This window comes from Pristiophorus japonicus, chromosome 5, assembly GCF_044704955.1.
Source record: "Pristiophorus japonicus isolate sPriJap1 chromosome 5, sPriJap1.hap1, whole genome shotgun sequence".
NCBI lineage: Eukaryota > Metazoa > Chordata > Chondrichthyes > Pristiophoridae > Pristiophorus > Pristiophorus japonicus.
In genome coordinates, this window is record NC_091981.1 from 212,299,920 (window position 1) to 212,319,131 (window position 19,212).

Genomic DNA, 19,212 nt, shown 5'->3' on the forward strand with positions numbered 1-19,212 from the left:
ATCATGCTGTAGGCTCTCTCAGCCTTGACAGACTCCTGGATACGTAAGCAACCGGTTGCAGTTTCCCAAAATCATTAGCTTGTTGCAATACACACCCGACGCCATATGACGATGCATCACATGCTAGTACCAAACACTTGCATGGATCATACAACACAAGCAATTTGTTTGAGTATGACAATTTTCTAGCTTTTACAAAGGCATTTTCTTGGCTTTTGTCCCATGCCCATTCGTCCCCTTTTTGCAGTAAGACATGCAGTGGTTCTAACAGTGTGCTGAGACCCGGTAAAAAGTTATCAAAGTAGTTCAGGAGTCCGTCATGTTCTGTGGACTCGGTACATTCTCGATTGCCTCCGTCTTCAAGTTGGTGGGCCTGATGCCATCCGCCGCAATCCTCCTTCCCAAGAACTCCATTTCAGACGGCAGGAAAATGCACTTCGAGCATTTTAACCTGAGCCCCACGCGGTTGAGTCGACTAAGAACCTCCTCCAGGTTCTGCAGATGCTCGACTGTGTCCCGACCTGTGACCAACATGTCATCCTGGAAGACCACGGTGCGTGGGACGCACTTCAGTAAGCTTTCCATGTTTCTCTGGAATATCGCTGCCGCTGATCAAATTCCAAACGGGCATCTGTTATAAATAAAAAGACCTTTGTGCGTGTTGATGCAGGTGAGGGCCTTCCATGATTCATTCAGTTCCTGCGTCATGGGGCGGGTGGCCAGTTTCCTCCTGCCAGCGTTGCAAAGAAATCATCGGCCTTTGGTAGTGGGTATTGATCCTGCAGGGAGAAACAATTGATAGTTACTTTGTAATCACCACAGATTCTGACGGTGCCGTCTCTCTTGAGGAATGGGACGATAGGATTGGCCCACTCGTTGAACTCGATCGGTGAAATGATGCCCTCTCTTTGCAGCTGGTCTAGCTTGATTTCTACCCTTTCTCTCATCATGTATGGTACTGCTCTCGCCTTGTGATGGATGGGTCTCACCCCCGGAATTAGGTGGATCTGCATTTTTGCTCCTTGGAATTTCCCGATACCTGGTTCGAACAGCGAAGGGAATTTGTTTAAGACCTGGACACACGAAGTGTCGTCAGCGGGCGATAGTGCTCGGATGTCATTCCAGTTCCAGCATATCTTTCCCAGCCAGCTCCTGCCGAGCAGCGTGGAATCATCGCCCGGTTACCCAGAGTAGTAGCTTCTGCATCACTCCATCGTAGGAGACCTTTATGGTAGCACTGCCGATTACGGGAATCAGTTCTTTTGTGCAAGTTCTTAGTTTCGTGCAAACTGGAGTTAAGTCTGGCCTTGAGGCCTTGCTGCACCACAATCTTTCGAAAGTCTTCTTGTCCATGATGGATTGGCTCGCGCCCGTGTCCAGCTCCATTGACACCGGGAGACCATTTAGTTCAACATTCAGCATTATCGGGGGACACTTTGTGGTGAATGTGTGCACCCCATATACTTCTGCCTCCTCGGTCTGAGGCTCTGGTTCGTTGTGATGCTCGTGGATCTGTCCTCCCTTGCAACATGATGGTTTACACTCGCCTGCACATACGTTGGAGGTGTCCCATTGTTCCACAGCCCTTGCAAATGTACCCTTTGAATCGGCATGAATGAAAACAATGATCACCCCCGCAACGCCAACAAGGTGTTAATGGCCTTGCATTCATCATTTTTGATGGTGGACTCTGAGACATCTGCGGACGTTCAGCTGCAGGCATGTGTGATCTGCCCTGTACGTTGCGATTCGAAAACAACATCACTTTGTTCACAGTACTTGTACCAGCACTTGTGTGCTGAGAGATTTGCTTAGTATTGTCACTGGTGGCAATGAATGCCTGGGCTATCGCTATGGCCTTACTCAAGGTTGGGGTCTCTACAGTCAAAAGTTTGCGAAGTATCGTTTCGTGGCCAATGCCAAGTACAAAAAAGTATCTGAGCATGTGCTCCAAATGTCCTTCAAATTCGCAATATCCTGCAAGGCGTCTTAACTCGGCAACATAACTCGCCACTTCCTGGCCTTCATACCTTTTGTAGGTGTAGAACTGGTACCTCGCCATCAGAACGCTTTCCTTCAGGTTCAAATGCTCTCGGACCAGTGTACACAAATCATCGTACGATTTCTCCACGGGATTTGCTGGAGTAAGCAGATTTTTCATGAGGCCATACGTTGGTGCCCCACAGACGGTGAGGAGGATCACCCTTCGTTTGGCAGCATTCTCTTCTCCATCCAGCTTATTGGCTACAAAGTATTGGTCGATTCGCTCCACAAAAGTTTCCCAATCATTTCCCTTCGAGAATTTCTCCAGGATGTCCACTGTTCTCTGCATCTTTTGCCTCGCTAGCTGTATCTCATCGCTAGTTGTTATGTATGGAGAAAGAGTGTGAGCTTAAAGTAAAGTGTGACCTTAGTCTTTTATTGCAGTTCTCCAGAGAGCCTCTCCAATCTGTGAGGCCTCCTTAAATACCTGTGCTCCCAAGAGGTTATGGAATCCCTTGGGACTCCAGGGGATGAGCCCTCTGGTGGCTGTACAGAGTATATACAAGTATACATATATAACAATATGAACCATGCTGCCCTTGCACTAGACAGTAAGATAAAGCAAGAGAATTTTAGATGTGAGGTTATTCCAGTGTTCATTGTAGCGGTAATAGCCCCCTATTAAAATTTTAGGGTTCTAGTTTAAATAGAGAGCTTTCACTGCCACTGTGTAAAGGTGGGATAGCTGTAAAAGAAAGAAAAGTTTGGATTTATATAGCGCCTTTCATGACCACCGGACATCTCAAAGTGCTTTACAGCCAATGAAGTACTTTTGGAGTGTAGTCACTGTTGTAATGTAGGAAATGCGGCAGCTAATTTGCGCACAAGCAAGCTCCCACATACAGCAATGTGATAATGACCAGATAATTAGTTTTTTTATTATGTTGTTTAGGGGATAAATATTGGCTAAGACATCAGGGATAACTCCCCTGCTCTTTGAAATAGTATCATGGGATCTTTTACACCCACCTGAGAGAGTAGACGGGGCCTTGGTTTAACATCTCATCCAAAAGACGAGCGCTCTTTCAGCACTGCACTGGAGTGTCAGCTTAGATTTTATTGCTCAAGTACCTGGAGTGGGCCTTGAACCCACAATTTTCTAACTCAGAGGCAAGTGTGCTACCACTGAGCCACAGCTGACATAGCTAAAAGTAAGTACATGTTACAGCTAGAAGAGGAAAGGAACAGTAAGATGGAGAAAGAAAAAGAAAGTTAGAAAAAGAAAAGTGCATTAATGCCATTTTCTTGTCCATTGCACCCCTTCTGGTATAGAGGTTAGCACTTTAATCATATTTATGCACTTGGCGAGTAGTGGTACCTCAGGTATATGACTCATAAATGAAAATCTTACACCTAGGATCTGTCTGATGTTAACAGATCTTATTGTAAGGGGAATCACCACTGGTGTCTCTGCACAGTACAATTAAATTCAGTGATGTGTTCATGTGCACACACACACTGCCAGCTGTCATTACCCAGTATATATCACTAATTCAAAAGATTAATTAACCTCAAGATACAAGTCCTACGATGTAAAATCCTTTTGCCTTTTCCCCCCAGCTCCTCTGATTGATTTATTCTCCATGCCTTAGCTAAAGGCTGCTCTAAGCTGACCACTATGAGATGTGTAAGAGTCGTCTGGGGTGAATTCCTCCCCAGTTGCTCCTTCTGTTATGTGTAAATTCTCACCGCCTTCGTGATGCCTCACCTCCTGAATTTAAAAAAAAACACTGAAATGGAAATAATGGGGGAGAAAGTCAATCATGTTTTGCCCATTGTTGGGCAGAAAACAAGGAAAAAACGTACCAAAATTGGGTCACGATTTGGGGTAGATCATCTACAGTCATGGGGTCAGCTTCTATATGTATGCTAACCACACCTACCATCAACCTTGACTCCACAACCACAGCTACACTGCTTGCCCAACATCAAGTTGTGTATGAGCAAGAACTTTTTCCAACTTGACATTGAAAGACCAAAACCATCCTGTTTGAACTACAGGTACAGTAGCCAAAGGATGAAATCTCTCATTGCAACACTCCCTCAGTACTCCACTAAAGGGTCAGCCGAGATTATGTTCTCAACTCCTGGAATGAGGTTTGAACCCACATCAGTCTGACTTAGAAGTGAGAGTGCTACCAACTGAGCCAAACTGACAAGAATACAAAGCAAAATGAATTAAAATTTGGGGGCATATATATTTACCTATTTTCATTTCACACATTGTGGGCCAATTTTTCTTTCAGCCAAACACTTAATCCAACCAATATAATATTACAAAAATGCTAATGAATGCATGCCACTGTTTTGAATGTTTCAACATTTACCTTTTGAGTCCTTTTACTTCATGATCCAGCTCAGTAACTTAATATGGTCAATGCACGGTTTCTGCCCAAAGTCTATATAGGATCCCATGTCATAGTTACATTGCTAACAGATGGTTTTTTAGTTCTGTGCATTACCTAAAAAATAAAAATAGCTCTTTAAAAAAAAGCACAATAGTATTTTCCCAAGAAACCCATTATGCTGCTTCCTAACACCCTTAACATGTACCTTGTCAATGTAGAATAGAAGAGGTATTATTTTCTTTTAATGTTTTGAGTTGGTTGTCATTTTATTAGCAAAACTAGTTCTTGTTTCCTCTTAAATGCCTGTCCCTCTTCTATCTAGGTCTGGCAAAGCTAATGGAAGCTGAGGTATCAGTAAATGAGCTGTCCAAAGAACTAGTGGTTAAGGAAAAAGACTTGGCAGTTGCTTCAAAAAAAGCCGATGAAGTTCTGCAGGAAGTGACTTTAAAGGCCCAGGCTGCTGAAATTGTTAAAACGCAGGTTCAAAAAGTGAAAGACAAAGCGCAGGCCATTGTAGACGAGATTGCAGCTGACAAAATTGTAGCCGAAACAAAGCTGGAAGCAGCTAAGCCTGCGTTAGAAGAAGCTGAAGCAGCTTTACAGGTTTGTAACCTAACAACTGTTCTTTTGTTCTGCAACTACCTCACTATAACAGCATGCCTTTATTTAATAACTCTCTATTTTCTCACATTGGTGGTCTTTATATAATTGATATTGTGACCACAATGCATGGGTTCCAGCACATGCTGGGACAATGGAGAGCTGAGCTCACCGATAATTTTAAGCACAGCTCAGGTATATAATTTAAATATGTTCTTTGTGCTGCTAGTACTTGGCACAGAGAATGTGACTACCTGTAGAGGTAGCAGAACATTGTAAGAGCTTGTATGAGAGCTTGCAGCTCCATTTTAAAGAGAAGGAGGCTTCTTTAAGAGAAATGGCTGCATCGGTAATGAATAAATCTGTGAGCCTTTTTAAATGCTGAAAAATGTGCAGGAAAAGTTGGTAGCCTTTGAGAAAGTTGAGTGGGAAGAAGAAATGACAGGCAAGGCTGGAAAAGAAGGAAAAGCCAACATGAAGGCATGAAACTGAGTCTGTAGACAAGTGGCTGACGGGTGCTGCAGTGAACCCCTCTCCGCCATTTCATGATGGTAAAAGTGGGTGTAATTTGGCACACTGGTAGTGGCATGGAAGGATCCAGTGGTGTAAATACTGACCATTGCTGCCACAGGAAGAACTGTCCCTGTGGTTAAATTGTCTGCAAGTCTGTCACCAGGAGATGACCTACCTATGTGGCAACTTCCTTTCTTGTATTTAAATCCCTCCATGGCTTCGCCCCTCCCTATCTCTGTAACCTCCTCCAGCCCCACAACCCTCCGAAAACTCTGCATTACTCCAACTCTGGCCTCGTGTATCCATTTCCTTCACTCCAGGCTTTTAGCCGTCTAGGCCCTAAGCTTTGGAATTATGTCCCCAAACCGCTTTACCGCGCTCTCCTCCTTTAAGATGTTGCTTAAACCTACCTCTTTGACCAAGCGTTTAGTCGCCTGTTCTAATGTCTCCTTCTTTGGCGCAGTGTCAAATTATGTCTGATTATGCTCCTGTGAAGCACCTGGAGATAATTTACTACAAAAACAGCAACAACAACAACTTGTATTTATATAGCACCTTTAACGTAGTGAAATGTCCCAAAGCACCTCACAGGAGTATTATGCGATAACAATTTGACACCAAGCTGCATAAGTAGAAATTAGCTCAGATGACCAAAAGCTTGGCCAAAGAGGTATGTTTTAAGGAGCGTCTTGAAGGATGAAAGAGAGGTAGAGAGGCGAAAAGGTTTAGGCAGGGAGTTCCAGAGCTTGGGGCCTAGGCAACAGAAGGCATGATCATCAATGGTTGAGCGATTATAATCGGGGTACTCAAGAGAGCAGAATTAGAGGAGCACAGACATCTCGGGAGGGTTGTGGAGCTGAAGGAGATTACAGAGATAGGGAGGGGTGAGGCCATGGAGGGATATGAAAATAAGGATGAGAATTTTGAAATCAAGGCGTTGCTTAACCGGAAGCCAATGTAGGTTAGCGAGCACAAGGGTGATGGGTAAGCGGGACTTGGTTATGAGCATCCGAGTTTTGGACCACCTCTAGAATGTGGGAGGCCAGCTAGGAGTGTGTTGGAATAGTCGTGCGTTGAACTAGTCAAGTCTAGAGGTAACAAAGGCATGGATGATGACTTCAGCAGCGGATGAGCTGAGGCAAGGGCGGAGACGGGCGATGTTATGGAGGTGGAAATAGGCGGTCTTAGTTATGCTGCGGATATGTTGTCGAAAGTTAATTTCAGGGTCAAATATGACACCAAGGTTGCGAACAGTCTGGTTCAGCCTCAGACAGGAGTTGGGAAGAGGGATGAAGTCAGTGGCTAGGGAACAGAGTTTGTGGCAGGAACCGAAAACAATGGTTTCGGTCTTCCCAATATTCAATTGGAGAAAATTTCTGCTCATCCAGAACTGGATGTCGGACAAGCACGACATTAAAGGTGCTATAAAAATACAAGTTGTTGTTTATATAAAACAGAGATGCCAAAGAAGGTCTCTTCTGAGAATCCCAGGAAGAGATTCCTGTAAATGTGGGTCCAGGTGTAGGGACTTATTTGCAGACAACACTACCTCAGAAATTTGGAGGAGCTTTGCATTACCTATCTGGCAGGTTTCAAAGTATTACGTCATAACTAAATCTCATGGCTTCTGTTGCGCTCTGTCTATCTAGGATTATTGCTCTATGTTAATTATATCTCATTCCAGCAAAGGTCGCAGTGAGGGGAATAGGTGTATTTCCTCTGAAAGAGGGTGTGATATTACATTCCATATCTAGTATGGGATTGGGGTTACTTCCTAAGTTGCAGATCTGGGTCATGTGCATGATACTGATTTGCCAATATTATTGATGCAGGGTAGGTTTGTATTTTGTTTCTAGTAGAGAGAGGCTTTGGGATATGGTCCAGTGTAGAGTGATTTGAAGTTATAGTTTGGGTTATAATTCTTGATGTGATGAGAAGTCTTGGGGCTAGAACCGTCACTTATTTTGCCTGCTTAACGCCCACTTAACGCCGATTTTACCGCTGAAATGACGTATAATGCCCATATAGCACCCATTTTGGCACAAAATGGAAACTGGCGGGCATTTTTTGGAAACTTATCGCTGAGCGTTACTTTCCCCATGTGCTTAACAGCAAGAACATATATTCCGGCCCACTTTTTTGGGGCGGAATCAGCAGAATGGGTGAATTTAACGCCCATAATATCGGCCAGCATTACTTTCCGCACGGAATTAACGCCGAGATTCAATATTAATGCCCGCCCACTGATTTTTGTTGTAAAGAGCATATTTACCAAACTAACGGCCATGGAGATCGCCCATCGTCAATTCCACCACCTCGCACACATATCGCCCACAATATCGCTCGCCCAAAAAACGTGGAACTAACCAGAACTAATCACAGCATTATGGACGCCATGTTCTACATCACATGTCGCATCCTTTAAAAGGCTGCTGTGCTTCAACCTCGGCGGAGTTTGGATGTACTCTGCAGGTCATTGGAGTTGATGTGAACATCTCTAAAAACATCTTGACATACTGTGACCGATTGGAATTGAAGAAGTGTGTTCATCGGGACATTCTTTGTTTGTGAGCAATCGGTGGAAAACAGAGAGCTACTGCAATGGAGCCTGTCCGTTCTCACCCTCTCTTGGTGACCAAATACATGCAGCAGAATCCACTGCATTATGTGCCCAATGTAAGACGTGCCAGACTGATGAGGAGGACCAGACGTTACACCCCCCCCCCCCAAGTACAAGGAGAAGCATTCTTACCTCGATTTGCCAGACGCCACCTGCCTTTGGAGACTGTGCTTCCACAAAGAGGTTATCATGAGGTATGCTAGCTGATAAGGGCAGATCTGCAGCCTGCCAGCATCATCAGTACTGCACTGTCCTTCGAGGTCAAAGTCACCGCGGCACTGTCGTTCTGCACCTCGGGTTCTTTTCAGGCCACAACTGGTGACATTTGCGGAATTTCTTAGCATGCCACACATCACTGCATTAGGCAGGTCACTGAAGCCCTGTACACAGACAGGAGGGACTTGATCAGCTTCCCTATGACCAGTGAGGAACAGAGTGAGAAGGCTCTCGGATTCTCCAGAATTGCAAACTTCCCCAAGGTGCAGGGAGTAATAGACTGTACGCACATCGCGATGCGGGCACCTTTCAGGATGCTGAGGTTTTCAGGAACCGCAAGGGATTCCATTCCCTGAATGTCCAACTGGTTGTCGACCACCAGCAAATTATACTGGCAGTGAATGCTCAATTTCCGGGCAGCATCCATGATGCTCACATCCTGCGTGAGAGCACTGTATCTGACTTGTTTAACAATCAGCCACAAGGTCAATGCTGGATGCTTGGGGACAAAGGATATGTCCTCACCACTTGGCTGATGACCCCCCTGCGTGACACCCACACCAAGGCCAAGAGGCGACACAACAAGAGCCACAGAGCAACCCACAATATCGTGGAGAAAACCATTGGAGTGCTAAAGCAGCGCTTTAGATACCTGGACTACTCAGGAGGCGAGCTCCAATATCCCCCTGAGCAGGTAGCTCAATTTGTGGTGGTGTGCTCCATGCTACACAACTTGGCTATCAGGAGGGGACAAGAATTGCCTGATGAGTCTGACAGTCCATCTCATCAGAGAGATAAAGAGGAGGGCGAGGAGGCGGATGCTGACATTGTCCCAGACAATCAGGCTGACGCTGAAGCCATGCCCCCGCCCCCCTGTAGACCGCATGAAAGGGCCCACAGTGGCATGATAGCTGCAAGAGCCTTACGTCAGGAGCTCATCAATGATCGCTTTGCCTGAAAGAACGTTGGTGTTATTTACAAGACTGATACACGGCTTGGTGTGCAGGTCATACATCAATGATGGGCATCACCTTGGTGACAGTTAAAGTTTAATTTGACTAAAGTTAAGTGTGATTATACCCTTTGATAAGGAATCACCAGCGTGTAATGGTGCAGCTATCTAAGCCAATGTGCTACAAGTTTTGTTAAATAAAAAACATTTAAACCGAACATTAGCCTGAAATCATCAGTATTTCTGTACAAACCAATCCTTTCCACCCCCCACCCCACTTCTCCTCCCCACCTCTACCCCTTCCCCTTCCCCTCCTGACTCCAAGCCGCCTGGCGGAGAAGGTCCTCAGGTGATGCTTCATTGGAGGGGGTGGGGGGGGGTGGTGACGGCCGAAACGCTGCTTGGACGGATACGGGAGAGGACGGTGCTGAGGTGGGAACATGCTCTGAGACATGAGCAAGATGCTGCTGCTGGCTCTCATGTGTGGTTGGCATTGGGGATGCGTCACCTTGAGGTGCAGTGCAGCACTCCGGGACCACTGGGAGCCCTCTGCCAGCTCCCAGGCCGCCTCCATCCCTTCCATGTTATATCTTATTTGTTGGACAAAAACTCGGTGCCAACTATGTTCTTGGTGCTTTGTAGGCTTTTTGCTGCTGGTGAACCTCCATCGTTCCTCCCACAACAGCCAGACAAGCACGCACCACAGCCACACACACCTTCAGTCCCTCTGAGCTCCCTCTCTCTGTCTCCTCTTCTGCGCATGTCATAATGACCCTTGATCTCCTGAAACGCGGGAATCGAGCGTTGCCATGCCGTTGCTAAGGACGGCCACACTTTACGGCAGAAGGTCAAAAAAATTTAACACTAATACCCATTTGATATCGCTCGTGGTAACGCCCATTTTCAAAAATGGAAACTAGGTGTTTTGAGAATGGGCGAGAAGCCGACGATCTGAAAACCCTTTTTTAACGCCCATGCCGGAAATAAGGCCCATTTTGGGGCGATAAGCACAAAAGTGGAGGTTCTAGCCCTTGGTAATTTCTAGATTACATGAATGTTATATTTGACGAAGCAAAATATTTTTGCAGAAATCTAGATTATTCTAACCCTCTGGTTAGTGTGAAAGAGATAGCTGAGATTAAGGGATAGATTTTCTTACGCTATCCCACCTAAAATTGGATAGGGTAGTGGCGGTAAAGGGGGGAAAATTAGGCAGCAAGGCCTAGCGCCACCCCAATCTGAATTTCCCTTCCCCTATCCCCAGGCTGCTGTTATAGAACCAGAAGTGATGCTGATCGCATTAATAGGGTAGAAGAGCTCTGAAGACTCAACAAATATCCCACTGAAGGTCTCATCTAAGACTGAGCCAGGGTCATGGCAGGGCCAGGTCAGCAGGCAATCCCACCCCAACTCTACAAGGATTGAAAGAGGAATATCCAGCCCGAATGCTTGTGTGTTACTATAAACGGTTAATGTTCAGATCTCAGTGTAAGTACATGCATGTTCACATAGGATCTGTGAATATGAATTGACAGAGCAAATTAATGTAGTGTATCTGGGAAATATAGCAGCCGCAATAAGTAAAGTCCCCTCAACTTTCCTGTTCCATTTCTTTAAATATTTGTTCCTGGGATGCGGGTGTCACTGGCAAAGCCAGCATTTATTGCCCATCCCTAATTGCCCTTGAGAAGGTGGCGGTGAGCCACCTTCTTGAACCGCTGCAGTCCGTGTGGTGAAGGTACTCCCACAGGGCTGTTAGGGAGGGAGTTCCAGGATTTTGACCCAGCAACAATGCATGAACGGCGATATATTTCCAAGTCAGAATGGTGTGTAATTTGGAGGAGAACTTGCAGGTAATGGTGTTCCCATGCACTTACTGCCCTAGGTGGTAGTGGTCGTGGATTTGGGCCTAGGACACTGCCCTGAGGAACTCCTGCAGCGATATCCAGGGGCTGAGATAATTGACCTCCAACAACCACAACCATCTTCCTTCATTACTTTGAGGAGTTTTGGAAATACATTTTCGTCTTCACCGCCTGAATGTTAATTTGGCGGAGTGGACTGCCTGCCTGTTGTTGAACCCGCCAATTTTCATTCCATTGATTACTGTCCAGGCAGTGAAAACAAAAGTTTACCCTGTGGTGTATTAGTATTGGTGTTTGTGTATATTTCTATGTTTGATAAAATTAAACTGTAATATCAGTATACTGAGTGTGAAAATTACTTAACTAGTAAATTGCACTAAGTATCAGTTTACTACATAGTATTTTAACAGAATCCATCCATAACAGTGACTGCTTGCATTGTTCATGAATGAGATGGTTAAACTTATTGTCAGATTATAATAATATTGTTTTGCAATATTTACAGACTATTAAACCAGCTGATATTGCCACAGTGCGCAAATTAGGCAAACCACCCCACTTGATCATGCGAATCATGGACTGTGTGCTGCTTCTCTTCCAAAGAAAAATAGATCTTGTAACTCTTGATCCAGACCGACCTTGCATGAAACCTTCATGGGCTGAAGCTTCAAAGCTGATGAACAACTCTTCATTTCTTAACATGTTGCTGACATTCCAAAAGGTAACAAGCCAATCATTTCTATCACTTATATGTGTGAAATGGTTTCAGTTGTAAATTATTGCAATTTGCATCCATTTAGTTAAAGTTTTGAACTTGATATATTACATATCTGGCAACCTCCTTTTATAATCTAGATCCCCTCCACCATGCTCTACCATACAACTGACAGGATGGCTATTGGAACTGATTCTAGGTCTCTCCAGTAATACTCCAAAGTTGGATTCCCTACTTTCTCTATGCCTTTTCCAATTAGTTAGTGAAGAAGGGAAACTTGCCACATGTGGGATTGTTTGTGGCTCTTTGGGTTGTTGCTGTATGGCACAATGCAATTTGACACCAATATGTAAATATAACATTTTTGTTTAATTGTGGGGAACTAGAAATTCAGGTACTGTTAATTAACTTTTCAAAATATCTAAAAGATAAGCTACTTGAAAGTAGTAATTCTAACTGCTTTCACTGTGTCATCTGATCCAAAAAATTCTACAATTCCAAAATCCTGCATGTTTATTTATATAGAAAGTGTCTTGAAATAATTTGTTCACATGGCAATTATTTCAGATAGTTTATGCACAAGTTACATGACCGAGCAATTTTAATTCAATAGTGTACACCAGAATAATAAGTGATGAAAAAAAATCATGTCATTAACTTTGAACGAGTGTGATCATACTAAATCTTCAGGTGGGTGATGTCGCAAAAGTAAAAAAAAATGTTTTCATTTTCACTGTGTATATTATTTTGGGGGTTTCTTTCTCTCTTCAGTTTCCTTCAGTTGCCAAGCAAGAGTTACCCAGTTTGACTCTATGGGGTCAAAATTGCCCTCCGCGAGTAGAGCGATATTCAACTCTTTCATTTTTTTTGTGTCGGTGTGGTGTTCCTGCATGGCGGAAGTGCCGTTGGGTCGGTCGCTGCTCTGAGTCATCAGCGCCTCGCTAATGACATCACAACATCCCACCCCTTCAGTTAAAGGGGAGTGCTGCTGTGAGCTCTGCAGCTACTGGGCCACCAGGGAGTGTTTCGCCCAGGCCAGTGGCCCGTTACCCAAGAGGGGGTGCTGGGCTGCCTGCTGGCGGCCCGGCCAAACCTGTGGCTGCCATTGTGGGGCCGACTTTGGAGTCGGACGACAATTAAAATAAAATGGCAGCCATGGCAGTGCGCCCTTCCCTTTAAGGGCGGACATGCTGCCCAGCCACAAGAAGCTTCCCACAGGGAAAAGCTGTCGGGGCACCAAGCAGTGGCTGATCCACTCCTGCGGGGCAATTTCCCATGTGGGACGGAAAGGGGGTTGCCACCGGTCGATAAGGCTCGTGACTGATGGGGCTAAAAGTCGACAGGGGCGGTCCCATACACCGCTCCAAAAATAAAGGAGGTTAATTTGGAAAATGTTGGCCCTTCCGTGCCGACCGAGTGGTGAGTGCTTTCTACACCGTTGCTGCCTCTTTGAGGCGGTAACAGCTCTTTAAACAAGGGGCAATTTCAGCCCCTATAGATTTTTCCCATTCCCCATGCACTATGGGGAGTTATAATGGCCTGCAATGGCAATATTAGTGCTGAATGCCATAAGTGAGTCAGTTGTACTCCCTGATCCTCCAATGACAAAGTCACACTAAAATATGCTGGAAAAAAATAATTAAAATACGCTATAGCGAGCATAGCAGCAGATCAGAATGTCTGATACACATCCAGGGGCCCGACACAGAACGGAAAAACAAGTTAATTAACATGGATGCATTTAGGAGCAATGGCACCAATCTGATAATATGATGGATTGCAGTAAATATAGACAGAGGGGGTTAAATTGGATAACTCCCAAAAATGGGCGTGAGGATCGCAGTACGTGATTAACCCACGTCCATTCACTTTTTTGCAGGCAGCATGTTAAATTGACGCTGCCTGCTATTTTACACATGCAGCCAGCGTTGATAGATTGAATGATGACTGAACATGCAAGAAGGCATGCACCAAGGTTTTCTGAAGGCCTTGGTGCAAGAGATGGAGAGAAGGACATCTTGTATCTGCAGGAGCGTAGGATGCTCTCCAGACATGTGTTCGGAAGGCAGTGGGAAGAAGTAGTGGCGGAGGTCAATGCCAGGAGTATAGCTCCAAGAACATGGATGCAGCGCAGGAAGATATTTAACGATTTCACATAAGTTGTCAAAGTCTGTGAATTCAAACTTCATCTGCACCACTTGCCTCATCTACTGCTTAATTCACTACATCCCCATCACCCACCTGCCAACAATCTCTATCAAACAGTACTCAACCCTTCAATACCTCACTATTACACACTTAGCACTGTTGCAAGCCTCGTACCCACAACTCATAGCTCACAACTGGCAGCTATTCACCTATGACAGCCACATCACCCACTGACACTCTTTCTCACTGACACACTTTCCTCTTTCTTGCAGGAGAAGGTGGCGCATAACAGGATTCAGCAGGAAAGAGCTGGAGGAGGACAAATGCTCCTGCATGTTTTAAGCCCCATGGAGGAGTCAGAGCTGGCCATTATGGGAAGGGCATCGTTGAAGCTATTGCCACTGGAGGCGTGGGAGAGATCGATGATGAGGTCATCTGCACACCTAATCTTCCTTCACTCTTCCCACTTTTCCCTCATCCCACAATCCCTTCTGACACACAAGCTGCAGTTGATGGAAGCACGAACTTCTTTCTTTCTCTTCTCCCCTCATCTCACCTCAATCCAACTCTTGCCCCTTTTTCATTTCAGATACCCAAGAACTGGAGCCTTCCCTGTCAGCGGAGAAAGAGGAAGAAGTCAGTGAAGCCGAAGAGACACCGTCACTTGACATTGCACTCGCAGCAACCAGTTCAGAGACTGACATTGCGTGTATTTTAGTGGCTAAGATAGAGGAGGGATCTGCAAGTGGTGAGACCTGGGCACAACTGCACAGGAGCCAGAACAGGGGGAATGGATAGTGCAGGTGTCAGCTCGCCGGAGGGTAAGGCTGCACATGGATTCTGATACAGAGGAGTCAGATGAGAACTTCGATGGCCCAGGCTACAGAAAAAGGCTGATGGGTACACAACCAAATGCTTGATGCACTGGAAAGCCTGCCAGAAAGCCTTTGCTTAATTTCAAGGATTATGGATGAGTCGAACTCCAACTTGGCACAGCATGGAGCTCATCCTTTCCAAAATGGAATGGGTGGTCACCTCCATCAGCACACCTGTGGAACCCACCATGATGCAGCATCTGATGGCCAAGTCACAGCAGCACAAACTGCTTCCATCGAAGGTCTGATTGCTGCTTTGTAATCTTAGACTGCTGCCTTGCAAGCCCAGACTGCTAACATTGTGGCTCTGGATACCAACTTTCAAAGGAGCTTCCAGGGCGTCACAGCAGTCCATCAATTTGTTCTCCAACAAATCAGCAGGATTGCTGAGATGTCACCCTGGGAAAGTGGCATTGGCTCATGAAACCCAAACCTGCTGTCTTTCTCAGGATGACAGCATACCTGCTCCTGCCCCTGCCACTCTTGCTGTTGCCTGTCAGCCAGCCAGCCCAGATTGCTGCAGCCCAAATTGAGATGGTGCAGTCTGAAACCGGGCACTTTAGGCCTAAAGCTGCTCGAGGTCATTCTCCAAGGCCATCTGCAGTCTCCTCAGTTGAAGGTCAGCAGCCTTACTCCACACATACTGTAGCCACTGGGGGAGTACCTCGTAGGAGCACGAGGATAGGCAAAGGCACACGGAAGACAAGCCCAAAGGGAATGCACAAGGGTGATTAATTAAATTTTGTAAGCATTATTTAATGAGTGAAGTTATAACATTGGATTTGAAAATAGCAGTTTCTGGTGGCTTTTATTTATTTTTTGTCACAAAAGGGACGACCTGAAGGTCAGTGATAGAGGAAAGGTAAGGAGTGTAGGACTGCTGGTGAATGAGGAGCTTGAGGTTACTGGTATCGCTCAATAATAATCTGATCACATAGAGCCCAGGCAGAAAAGGGCTATCTACGTTGAAACCTCCTTTCCTCTTCTTGCACTTTATTCTTCTCCTCTACATCCTCCTCCTCCTCTTCATCATGCTCCTGCTCCTCAACTTCTTGCCTGATAAGTGGTGGTAAGGGCTGTTCCATCATATTGTGCAGCAGGCAACATAGCACCACAAGATAATAAAGGATCAATCACATTAATAAATGTGGCTACAGACCACCTAATAGTGGAAGGGAGGTGGAGAAAGAAATATGCAGACAAATTAGGGAAATTAGTAAAAAAAACATAGAATAATACTCATGGGGGATTTCAACTCCTCTGATTTTAATTGGACAGAAGAGGTAGATAAAGGGGATAAGGGAATCGAGTTCCTCCAATATATGCAGGACTCCTTTCTAACCCAATATGTAAAAAGCCCAACAAGGGAGGATTCGCTGTTGGATCTAGTAATGGGGAATTAACCGGAGAAGATAAGAGAAGTAAAAGTAAGGGAACATCTAGGTAATAGTGACCATAATATAATACTCTTTAAGATGATAATTGAGAAGGACATAAGTATGGCAAAACCAATGTAATAGATTGTAGAAAGCTGATTTTGAGGGGCTGAGAATAGAACTTGGGAAAATAAAACGGGCAACAATATTGGCAAAAAAACAATGTAGAACAGCAATGAGAAAGATTTAAAATGGTGTTCAACTGAGTGCAGGAACAATATATTCCACTAAAAGGAAAGAATAAACTAAACACTAATGAGACTCCATGGATGAATAAAGTCATAAAGGAACAATTTGAGGGTAAGGAAAGAGGCATGCATTAAGTACATAGACAGCAGGGGAGTGCGTGATCAGGGGGAATATGAAAAGATTAGGAGAGAAGTCAAAAAACAAGGCAAAGAGGAACTTTGAAATTAAATTATCAAGGAGCATAAAACAAAATAGAAAAATATTTTACAGGCTCATCAATAAAAAGAAGGAAGTTTGGGATGGGAATAGGGCCTTCAAGGGATAGACAGAATAATACCACAGGTAATGATAGAGAGATGGCAGAAATATTAAATAATTATTTTGCTTCAGTATTTACCAGGGAGATAGAATAAGTGGACATGACATTGGATGATGAGATTAGTAATGAGATAAGTACATTTAAAATAAAAATAGTGGATATATTAAATAAACTTATCAAACTTAAAGAGGATAAAACCCCTGGTCTGGATGGATTGCATCCACACATTGTAAAAGAATCTAGGGAAGAGCTATCAGAGGCATTAGTACACACATTTAATAATTCATTAGAAAAAGATTTAGTGCTGGAGGACTAGTGGATAGCTAACGTAATACCTATATTTAAGAAGGGGGATAGAACATGTCCAGGGAATTATAGACAAGTCAGCTCAACATCGGTGGTAGGAAAAATAATGGAATCCCTACTAAAGGAGAAAATAGAAGAACATCTAGAAACCAAAAATATAATAATGAATAGTCAGCATGGATTTCAAAAGGGAAAGTCCTGTTTGACCAACCTCATTGAATTTTTTGAAGAGGTAACAGAGAGAGTAGAAAATGGAATTGAGATAGATGAGATTTATCTAGATTTTCAAAAGGCTTTCGAAAAGGCACCCCATAATAGACTGATGAACAAGGTCAGAAACTGCAGAGTCAGGGGACAAGTAGCAGAATGGATAGCTAGCTGGCTTCAAGACAGAAAGCAGAGAGTAGGGGTTAAAGGTAAATATTCACAGTAGCAGAAGGTGGGTGGTGATGTTCCACAAGGATCAGTGCTGGGACCACTGTTGTTCACAATTTATATTAACGGGATTTAGAATTTGGAATCAAAAATACAATTTCTAAATCTGCGGATGACACCAATTTGGGGGCGATAGTCAAAACTGAGGAGGATTGCAACAAGTTACAGGAGGACATTAATAAACTTGCAGAATGGGCATATAATTGACAAATGAAGTTCAGCACAGATAAATGTGAGGTATTACATTTTGGTAGGATGAATAGGGAGGTTACTTATTACTTGAAGGATGTGAATCTAGGTGGGGTTGAGGAACAAAAGGATCTCGGAGTACAAATACACAAAGCACAGATTAGCAAGACCATAAAAAAAGCAAGCTGAGCACTAGAGTTTATTGCTAGAGGTATATAATTGAAAAATAGAAAAATTATGCTCAACCTGCATTGAATCTTGGTTATACACACTTAGATTACTGCGTACAGTTCTGGTCGCCATATTATAAAAAGGATATAGAGGCACTGGAGAGGGTGCAGAGAATATTTACAAGGATGATACCAGAAATGCGAGGGTATACGTATTGGGAAAGGATGAACAGGCTGGGTCTCTTTTCTCTTGAAAAAAGAAGGCTGCGGGGTGACCTAATAGAGATCTTTAAAATGATGAAAGATTTTGATAGAGTGGATATAGAAAGAATGTTTCCACTTGTGCATAAGAGCATAATTAGGGGCCATCAATATAAGGTAGTCTCCAAGAAATCCAATACGGAATGTAGAAGAAACCTTGCCATATTACAAAAAGGATATAGAGGGACTGGACAGGGTGCAGTGAAGATTTACCAGGATGATACCAGAAATGCAAGGGCATACATATCGGATTAAATGTGTCCCAGGCTGTTAAGAGAAGCAAAAGAAGAACTATCAGAGGCTCTAACCATAATTTTCCAGTCCTCTCTGGCTACAGGTGTGGTGTGGTGCCAGAGGACTGGAGGATTGCTCATGTTGTACCTTTGTTTAAAAAGGGAAAAAGGGATAGACTGAGTAATTACAGGCCAGTTAGCCTAACCTCAATGGTGGGAAAATTATTGGAAAAGATCCTGAGGGACAGGATAAATCTTCATTTGGAAAGACATGGATTAATCAATGATAGTCGGCATGGATTTGTTAAGGGAAGGTTGTGTCTGACTAACTTGATTGAATTTTTTGAGGAGGTAACCAAGAGTGTCGATGAGGGCAGTGCATATGATGTAGTGTATATAGATTTTCTGTGGTATACATCAATGACTTTTTGTGGTATACATCAATGACTTGGACTTGAATGTTTGGGGTATGATTAAGAAGTTTGCAGATGACACTAAAATTAGCCGTGTGGTTGATAATGAAGAAGAAAGCTGCGGACTGCAGAAAGATATCAATGTACTAGTCAGGTGGGCAGAACAGTGGCAAATGGAATTTGTCATGTATGTCACCTTTATGTAACAACACTGCAATACTGTATATATGTAAGAAATGCACACCTTGACCACAGGTGAACTTGTGGGAGACACTCCTCACCTGGTCACCCAGGTATATAAAGGGAGGTCCCAAGCAGGGTCATCACTTCTTGGTCCTGTGAATAAAGGTTCAGGTCATGGAGTGA

At 44.2% G+C, this 19,212-nt stretch overlaps 1 protein-coding gene across 3 annotated transcripts in view; it reads left to right on the forward strand.

Annotated features, from left to right (window-relative positions):
* Positions 1-19,212, forward strand: part of dnah5l (dynein, axonemal, heavy chain 5 like) — a 618,296-nt gene that overhangs the window by 355,917 nt on the left and 243,167 nt on the right. For all 3 annotated transcript variants that reach the window (XM_070881289.1, XM_070881290.1, XM_070881291.1), the window contains 2 exons: positions 4,714-4,994; positions 11,663-11,878. In XM_070881289.1, coding sequence (XP_070737390.1) covers positions 4,714-4,994; positions 11,663-11,878 — 497 coding nt within the window. The remainder of the gene's footprint in view (positions 1-4,713; positions 4,995-11,662; positions 11,879-19,212) is intronic.